We start from the raw sequence: 9,817 nt of genomic DNA on the forward strand, positions 1-9,817 counted from the left end.
GAAGGGTCCGAAACGCGAAGGTTTTCCTGTCAGAAACTCCTGTATTTCTTCTAATTTCACCAGAGTGTCCCCATAGCTGTCATGATCACCCACATCGTTCTCATTATGTTGAAACCCAACACATTCAACCAGCTTGCTATCGCGGATTTTCACTCTAACGCCGAATGACTTGCCATCAGCAGGCGGCTCTATAGTGCTGGATTCGCTCATTTCTGTCTTGGCACCTTTAAGTTTGTTGAAACACGGAAATAAATGTTTAGAGGATGTACCTGTAACGCTGAATATAACGACGCGCGCTCCGTGACCGACCCAGTGCACCTCGCTCTGAACGTCAACCCATTTTGTAGAGTTATCTGCGTGAACCAAAGAAACTTTTCTGTTGCCTTCAATGACAGCAGCCTGCGACGACGTCACACCGTAGGTCGCCAGGCGTACGTTCACAATATCTTGACGGAAATCCACACGTGCTGCGTGCCCACGTACCACTTTTACCTCCCCGAGATCGTCCTGAGCAGCCGTAGCCATTAATGTCATCAACAAAGCGACGATTCAGTGAACAAAATCACCCTTCCACTAACATCTATCGCACCCACAGTCTGTTAATGACTGTACTTTGCCCGTTACACCAGTGTTTACGGAATGGTGCTATCCGTTGCCAATTAACACACCTTATCATACTGCTCTTAAATCAACCGTTTTACAAATAGTTTCAGAGTTATTTATTCACCATTTTATCGTGTGATGGGCACAATGCCTAACAACACAAGAACGTTACAATCAGGAAAAAACACATTCTGTACTAATATTGGGCATATTTTTCCAGTGATCATGGCCAATTGGTTTGTCATAATACTCTGACGTAGCGAAAAATAATTTACATTTCTCCATCCCATCTGTTACTTAGCAACATAAATAAAGACACGATACTTCCTCGCCTTTAGGCATTTTAATTATAACTATGTGAGGGTAGCGTTATTGATATTGCAGAGGGACAGATTAAGTAATATAACATGGAAATATGTATTATATAATTATAATTCAGTGTTGATGTTGATTTTTTGTCCGCCGGGCAGCAATTCCGAAGCATTCAATCACATAACTATACTACCACTCTTTAAAGCACAATAACGCCAACTACATTGGAATGTGGAAATTACACCATTCACCATCTCAAAACAAAAATAGTTTGTTATTGTATCGCTGGTAAAATCATCAAACCATTACTCCGCTGATATCACGTCATACCATAACATTTTTGTAGATCAAGCAAATATTATAAATTACAACTAACAGAACGACTTAAACTTTGTAAAAATATATTCCAAAATATATATAAATAGATTCAAATGAGTATGAAACAAAATAATTCAAGTATATTTTGAAAACGACTTACTGTAAAATACTTTATTTCTGCTAGGAATTTATTTTCAATCAAATGCAACGCATACATCATTTTGTTACTATATTTTACATTCAACTCATTAAAAATAAGTAAAAATAAATTCCATACAAAACATTAAAACAGCTTTTTTTAGTGAAGATTATTTCCAGCTAATATGAAGTATTTACAGTAATTTAAGTTTTGAATCTTATAAGTCATACTAACAAGATGAGTTCAAACCACTGATCAATTTGCTAGTAAGTAAATATGGGGCTGGTATCATTTGTCTGATATGCTTGTTTGTGTTTTGGACTACGCTATCTTTGGTTAACAAATAAATAAAGCATTGTGCGGACATTACGCGGAGGTAGGAAGGTTCATCGCATTAATAACCTTATGAAATGTAGATGAATTAAATGGCGGTGTACTGGGCTACAGGTGACGGACAAGCTAATTGGTGACATCGGTCCAAACGAGAACACTGAAAATCGTGTTATTGGTCGCACGTTAGGAGTCAAAATTACTTACAAGATTGTGCCCGATTGGAAAGGGGCACACATATTTCAAATACCAAATGACTTGAATTATTAACACATGATCTAAACAAGTTACTTAATACAGCAGGTGCTGACATGGCCAAATACGTTAATGCATCAAGTGTACCTGTCAAGGCTCATTAATATATAGTTTACTACCATTCTCCCCCTCCTATTAGAAACATAAGTTTTCCAGTTGTCACTGCTGATACATTTACAACGATACATTCAATGTATCATTTCTATATCTTGGTTCATATTTTTTTCACGTTTTGTGTGTTTCAATATTTCGAAGTGTACATTTTGTTTCAATTCTGCTATGACTATCATGGTAGAGTTTATTTATATCAATATTTTGGTCATAGTTGTTTTTCCCAGTGATATCAACAGAGTTAATTTTGTGAAACGTCATTTTTATTCTTATTTTATAACAAAATAAAAGTTTGGGGGTTCGCTCGATAAGTTCATTAAGAATGTGCGCAATTATAATTTCATTTTTTTCCCATTGTCTATGATGTTGTCAGATAGTCCACTTACGCGGGTAATCTCAGGTGATATGGTCATGGTGGTGAAATCTTGAATTTAATTTAATTGAGCTGGCTTAATTGAATATTCATCTATCAAAACAACTAAATATTGACCAGATGGCAAGGGATCATTCATATTAGTGGCGATATGGAACCAAACTATATGTGCTAGTGTTAACCTGACAATCACAACAAGATATTGAACTGTCGACCAAAGAATCCATTGCAGAAAACCACACTTTTTCTTTCATCAATGGCTCTATTTTAGAGGCACCAGAATGACCATCGAGAACAATAGAGATTACTTGACTCTGGTATCATGATTCGTGATTCTCTCGGTAGGATTCCACCTATAAAAGCATAATCCTGAATAAGTTTGAATATTTTCAAAAATTTCTGATAAACATTCGGTCATAATTTACGTCAACAATTTATAAACATTGAATACCAAACGTCAGGTCAATTTTGTGTCGCAAACTGTATCTCTTTCACGTTACAGCACGAGGCAATGCATGTCTGCGAATAAAAGAATCATGTTCATAACGCCTCTTCCACTACAATTATTGAGAGGGATGTCGTAGTATGTCATTGCTTACATTATTTATATTCCAGGCCGGTGTATTATTTTAAAACGAAATCAGTGCAATTCTTTCTGATCGATTAAAGGTTTGTGATTTGTTTCACTAGTGAATTCGGGTGAACCATCACGATATAATCAGTGTTGTTTCATTACCAATGATAATTACCAAAGTTTCCCCTTCAATCTGACTATGGCGTGTTTCAGTATTTGAACGTACTCTGTTCACACAATTAATCACTTTGTCATAAGATCTCATGGAGGCCGACTAGACTAGCATCAACAATCAGAGTGTCTCAGAACAATTTGCCCTTTTATTGGCATAGCTTTCCACCCCAAATGAATGGAACCCCCGTTTTCACGAGTGAACTGATTGGTGCGGGCAACGTAAGAAATTTTGTACCATCATGGATGGGAGGCCTGGCATTCCCAAGAATAAACACGAACATTTTCTGGCTGTTTTAGTTTATAATTACATTTTGTGTGGTTGTCTTCACTGTGCATACTGCCTGTACAAAGCCAACAAATACTATTTTGGAATTTCGCATTTCGTTTGTTGGCATCCAGTTTACTAAATACTGTAGAGGCATTTAATTTTGCTCTGATCTATGGAACAGTGTGGTTCACTTCGCATATTATCAGTATGACGTTTTTGAACAATAACAATTGGGCTCAGCCATGATGTTGACATTCTTTTCCAACTTTCTTCCGTAAATGGCATGGTTTTGCATCACAGCTAGAAAGTTGCTTCAACATGCAATTTAAATTTCTTAGCAACTTTTTGTTCAGTAATTCCCAACCCAGTAAAAGCAATTTCATGTTTACACACAATTCTTTGCACTGAGGCGGAACTATCTGGAATATATTCAAAGCATTAGTATTATGTAATGTAGATACGCATTGGACAATTTAGGTGTTTGTGTGCGTACGTGTCCTGGGCAAGGCTTGATTTGATATAGCACTTGTCTAGGATTGATCTGGAAAAACGTATCGACTTGCGAACGAATAACCCAAATTAGGCGAATCTTCCGTGTCGACACACCACAATTAGAGGTGCTTAATTGAGTTTACCAGGCTACCATGAAATAAATAAAAAATAAAATAAAATAAATAAATATTGTAACTGGTCCACCCCTTACTTGATGCAACTATGCACATTGTTACTTTTCATTAACCAATTAAAACTGTAATTCAGTGTTATTTAGTCACACTAGGAGATTTATTATGCGGGAAAATACAATCCCTGTAAAAGCTGGTGAAATACAACACAATACTATAAAGAATTTGACCTTATGAAATTCTGTCGCTTTTATGAAGACAGTACAATGTTTTTACTAAGTAAATTTAAATTTATTACAGCTTTTATTCATACATGAACACACTACATAGTTTGTAATTTCATTCAACTTCTTTCAGTCATAATTCGAGACAAATAAATGTAAAAATATAAAGAATATAAAAAAATATTTTTTTTCTGTAATATTCTTGTGTAATTAATATTGGTAATTGTTATTATCATCTATGTGCAAATGGAATAACCTCGTTATGAATTATTCCTAATATATTTTTTATTTATCTTTTCAGAATTAGTTGCTTTCAGGCCCCATCAAAAGAACGTCGAAAACGGAAAATCATTTTTGTATTGTTACAAATTATATAGCAAATCACTGTTGCAGTTTTACTAAGAAATAAAATAGAATTACATATAATATAAAATTGTGTTGGCCTTGTCTAGACGAGAAACGTGTGTGTGAGTTTCGGTGTGTATATGACTTGGGGAAGCTTATTCAGGAATGTCATTATGTGAGGTTATACGCAGTCCCTATTTTTGGGATGAGAAACCAAATTTAGATTTTTAAAACCGTAGCCAAGTATCCCCAGCAATGTTTATTCGCCAAAATGTATCTTGTCGTGCTTCAGCTTAAAGGGCGGCAGTCGTCGCGCTGCGCATGTGCGACATTTGTATTGATAAACATTGATTTTCCCACAATCCAATGCGCTCTTCTTATGGAAATCACAAGTATGAGGTTTGACCTTGACGCGACTTGCACTAATTACCGCCGGTGACTCCTTCGATACCTTCCAATCACCTAAAAATACCTAATTAAAGCTTGGTAACGTCCCAGTTTGTACTTGTTGATCTGCGCAACACTCAAAGTCGCCATCTTTATTTATATGATATAACATACCATATACCTCGCGCATGCTTGGCGTGACGACTACCGCCCTTTAAATGTAGACGCTTTAGTTAGGAGGTTCATTTATATAACTAAAACAGATGCATTTATGCCCGAATGTATGTACATGTGCACTAGCCCTACGAAGAGTGTATTTAATGATATGTATTGGTAGAAATGTTATACATATACGAATGGCGATAACGATTCATTGTCCACTCTAATGAATACAACATATGTCTTACTCATACGCATTTACTTGTCACCCATTTCATTATGCCATGTGCTTGCATCACTGTCAGTAACTTGAATTCTGCTTCCCAATTGTGGGGAGTCTTAAAAGAATTAATATCTTCAGTCACGTTAGAGAATTTCCCGTAATAGTGGTAAGGCAATTTTCGACCCGATGCGTCGTAATTACGTGGATAAAACCCGTATATAGTGACTTCGTCACAAATGGAGAGCGCAGCAACGATTGTATTGATTCCAGCAGTTAATCTGTGACGAGGATCCAACCTGGGGACGGAACAAAGAACGCGATTTCATGTAATCTGTCATAATTTACGTATTTCAGTGAATCACATCTCGTAAGAGATATGCCACGTGCTTCATAACTAGATGTATGTCATGTGCTTGTATACTTGTATAGATGCTTCAATGCGGGGTTTTCATCGTGACTTTATGTTATTGTCTTAATAGTTACCAATTCAAAATGTTGGCTTCACTATAACTAACCCTACGACAAATAATATAACAACTAAAAGCTAATAATCGGTGGTGCATACTTATAAAGATAGAAATGGTCCTTACCTTTTTATAAGATGAAAACTTGTATTTGCTGAAAATGTTGGGGTATATGCAACTCTAAATGGTATATGAAACTTTGATTTTAGATTACTGAGAGCAAGTCTTCTGATATTGTGTGACAAGGTACCTGGGTACCATAGTATTGAGTCATTCAGAAATTGATAGCTGCGAAGTCGTTCCAGTTTGTTGGCATGTCTCATTGCTGCACGGTGTAAATACTTCATTAATTCATAATTGACAAGTGTAAGGTTAGTTTTTAAGCCAACATCTTTCACAAAATGCTCAATTTCCGGAATATTGAATCGAATGACAAAATCGTTAGAATTGATGTCGTTGCCACAGCTACTATTCAACAGAATACCGCCATTACCAACTAGACCGCAGGTTTTCTGTCGTGGTATTGTATACGTTGTTTCGCGTTCCCATTCCATCATTGCTTCGACTTGTCCGAATGTCATGTTGTCTATGGGTACATCGCGGTTGTATATTCTTATATGTCGACCATTTGGAAAGGATTTTGCTACCATTGCCCTATGAAAAAAACAAAAAAACACAAAAAAAACAAAAAAAACAAAAAAAACAAAAAAACAAATCTATCTTTATAGTAGATGTCCCATGTCATAGTATACACCGTTTTAAATCGCGCCCTCTAGTGTCGGAGCGCTTCAGTGATGACGCTTCAAAATGGCGTATAAGATGTTGCAATACCGTTCAAAACGATAACAGTGTTTGGTTGTGTAGTTGTAAAATCTTTTCATTGAGGGACGACTGGAGATCAAAACGATATCAACACTGAACTTCATTCGCCTTACTTTACGCTATAGGGAAAATGTATTTAACGCGCGATCCGACGGTTGAAAGGGGTCTACTGTTGTTTGTGTCAAGTAATGCACACTAACAAGATAAAATACTGAACACCCAACAGGAAAGAAGTTTGGTTTTGGTTGTTAAAGGCACACCAGCTTAACTTCCACATCTAATTGTTAGCAAATGCACGAGGTCAACTATTCGAAGCATGACACCCTTCCGATATGTATGAACAGTCTCAGACTGTGGTAAAAGCAATGAGGCTTTATCGATGAGAATTGTAAGAAAAGTAAGTGATATTCATTTACCTATTATAATTGAAGTATATGAGAAAACAATGTTGCCATTTAAATAAAAATGGCCGCTGAAATCTCTTTGAGGACTGAAAAACCACCAGATTTGATTTTGCCCTTCAAATAGTGTGCAGCACTTAGCCGTCATCGCGTTCTAAATGATATGGTTACATAGATTAGGGGAAGAGTGGACACGATGACGGCAAAGTATGAAACACTATTTCATGTTCAAAAAAAAAGTTTCGCGGCTCTCTCCCGCTTTCAGCGAGATTGCATGTTCGTAAAAATAAAGTTTTTGCTGATAGGGTTACGAGACAAACTTCCGGGCGGGTCTGTTTGCTTTCCTAGTAAATTGATGATAACAATTTATGTGAGTTATCTGTGATTTCCCACAAATCTTGTGTTAATATTGGACCAAATCAACCAAATCCACTAATACTGTTTATTTGTAAGGATGTGAGCCATTCTGTATTGAAGAAAACATAACAGTTTATTGTGCGTGCTGACTGAAGGAGCGCTTCAAAGTTGTCGTGCACGTTTTCCAGGAAAGTTGCATTTTATGTAATATCTGTGTCAACTGCGGGTGCTGCCCTGTGCATAAAGTCATATGAAGCGCCAGGATTTAGAAAGCAACGAAATGATACACGGGAAATACGTATTAGCACAAATACATAACACGTATATGACGCGCGTCACTCGCAGCGTATATTCAATTGACACGTCATTCTGTTCTCGGTTGTAAGTGTTATTTTGTGTCAATCTAGACTTGAAGTCACAGATTATGAATATGTATAAGCTAATCAGATATGATGAATTTGTGTTTATGTGATAAACATACTTCAGGTTCAGTAGTGGTAATGCGTTCTTTCCAGGCATTTTACCGATCCTGGTAAAGTTATGGGTGTGGTTCGCTGTTATCGGGTTCTCCTTTTCATCAATGTACGTTCGGTTGTGTTCGTTTCTGAAAGTAAATATCCAGAAGGTATTAGAAGGACAGACGAAGCTAAAAAGTGAAAATTTGAACATTTTTAAGATGACTAAGTACTAATAAAACGTTGAAATAAATGTTTCTATGACAACATGTGTTTTTTAAACATAATTTGTTTTATATACGTGGATAGAGAAATTAAGACACGATTAGCAACGATTTGGCTCTGTGTCTACAGGAAGAAAAAGTTCATTTCTCATGAGTGAGGTACTCCATGTACCTTACGAGACAGTACTATATAGTGTAGTCGTGTCTTAATTTCTCTGTCCACGTATGTAAATCTGCTCTACAAACTCATCGTTTAGTATCAAGCACTCTCACCTGGAATAATCGACTACCTTTCTAACAATGGGTCACGGCTTATTTGTAAATTTGTAATACATAGTGGGTTTCAATAGGTTACCACGATAGCTCATGTATTTGTATTCATTTTTTGTACACCTCACACAAAGTTGATACAATTAAATATAATGTAATTTCCTATTCAGTTTATAATACATATATTATGGGTTGTTATATAGTGTTGTTGTAGGCATGGCAATATTAACAGTGAAATTAATTTATATCCCAACATAGAACTTACGGAGGCTAGGCAGAAAATGGCGAACTACTGAATTAATGAAGGATATTTAATATTTTAACTAAAATCATATTTCACTTATTAGTATATCATTATTGTATTTGACCGGACTCCACAAAAAGAAGTTTGTAGACTTGCTTGCAGTTCTTGAAATATAAATATAAATTGCGTAAACGAGGGGTGAACGCGAAAGTCATGTGACCGCAAAATCCTAACAATCCAGGCGTCTCTCTGTGTATGCATCGCGCTTTTATTAAACTATATTAATAATTATCAAGATTTGTACTAGTATGAATTACATCTAAAATATCAGGACAAAACATTATTGACATCAGGGTACATACATTGCCAACCAGCATGATAAAATAGGTCGCTCACTAATCACCACTAGCTTGCGAGCTGTTGTACCAACGTTCCCATTAAGTTAGCAATAACACATCCATGAATATTTAATAACAGCAGTGCAGTAATTATCTTCGCGTGCAAACGGCTGGTTTGCCACATGGAGTTGTAATAGCATTGCATTGCCATGTCTTATAAATTCGTTAACATAATATCACATCCTTCAGAAAAGCGTAAATCGATCAACATTTTTCATTGATACAATTATTATGAACTTGTGTATTTACATGAGTAAACAACAACGTCACACTTTTCAAATAAGCATGTTTACCTAGTATCGAATCCCGATGACGAGTCCGTAGAGTTTCTATACTCTGACATCGTCGACATAAGCACGAAATGTGAATACCTGTACAGTAGGAATGTGAAAACTGACCCAAGCACGACAAGAAGATAAAATAGTCTTGATTGATGAGAATTAGGCTTCAAGTACGTAAAAAACATCATGGTTTCATAAAATTCTCTGAAATAGTAACAGAAACAAAATAAACACGCAAACAAATATGATTATCATACATAGAACGTGTGCTCAATTTAACCCTAAATTCGGCGGTCCCTCAAACTACTCCGGCCGGAACTATTCATTTGTAATCACTACGCGTGGGAATTTTAAGCGACTATAACAAAGCTCACCGAAAAGGTAAAGATATGTTCTAGCTGGAATTTCACGATGGACTGAGAGCCGAGGTAGAACAATGAACAGTACAGATTAATGCGTCATATTTAGATAAATAAATGCGAC

At 36.2% G+C, this 9,817-nt stretch overlaps 1 protein-coding gene across 1 annotated transcript; it reads right to left on the bottom strand.

Moving 5' to 3' along the window:
- Window positions 1-5,443: 5,443 nt before the first annotated feature.
- LOC102806016 (CMP-N-acetylneuraminate-poly-alpha-2,8-sialyltransferase-like) lies at window positions 5,444-9,396 on the bottom strand. Its single transcript, XM_006821929.1, has 4 exons — window positions 9,347-9,396; window positions 7,944-8,066; window positions 6,009-6,536; window positions 5,444-5,714 (listed from the first exon to the last, which is right to left on the bottom strand). Exons 1-4 carry the CDS (start codon window positions 9,394-9,396, stop codon window positions 5,444-5,446), a joined length of 972 nt encoding a protein of 323 aa, XP_006821992.1.
- Window positions 9,397-9,817: the final 421 nt, after the last annotated feature.

Source organism: Saccoglossus kowalevskii, chromosome 5, assembly GCF_978046115.1.
Source record: "Saccoglossus kowalevskii chromosome 5, keSacKowa6.1, whole genome shotgun sequence".
NCBI lineage: Eukaryota > Metazoa > Hemichordata > Enteropneusta > Harrimaniidae > Saccoglossus > Saccoglossus kowalevskii.

Bases quoted from the DNA above. Each gene is read 5' to 3' on its own strand.
- LOC102806016 (XM_006821929.1), bottom strand. From the start codon at position 9,396: ATGTCAGAGTATAGAAACTCTACGGACTCGTCATCGGGATTCGATACT. The intron at 8,067-9,346 runs GTAAACATGCTT...ATTTACTTTCAG, and splicing joins TCATCGGGATTCGATACTAG to AAACGAACACAACCGAACGT. The intron at 5,715-6,008 runs GTAAGGACCATT...TTCCGTCCCCAG, and splicing joins AGTTTTCATCTTATAAAAAG to GTTGGATCCTCGTCACAGAT.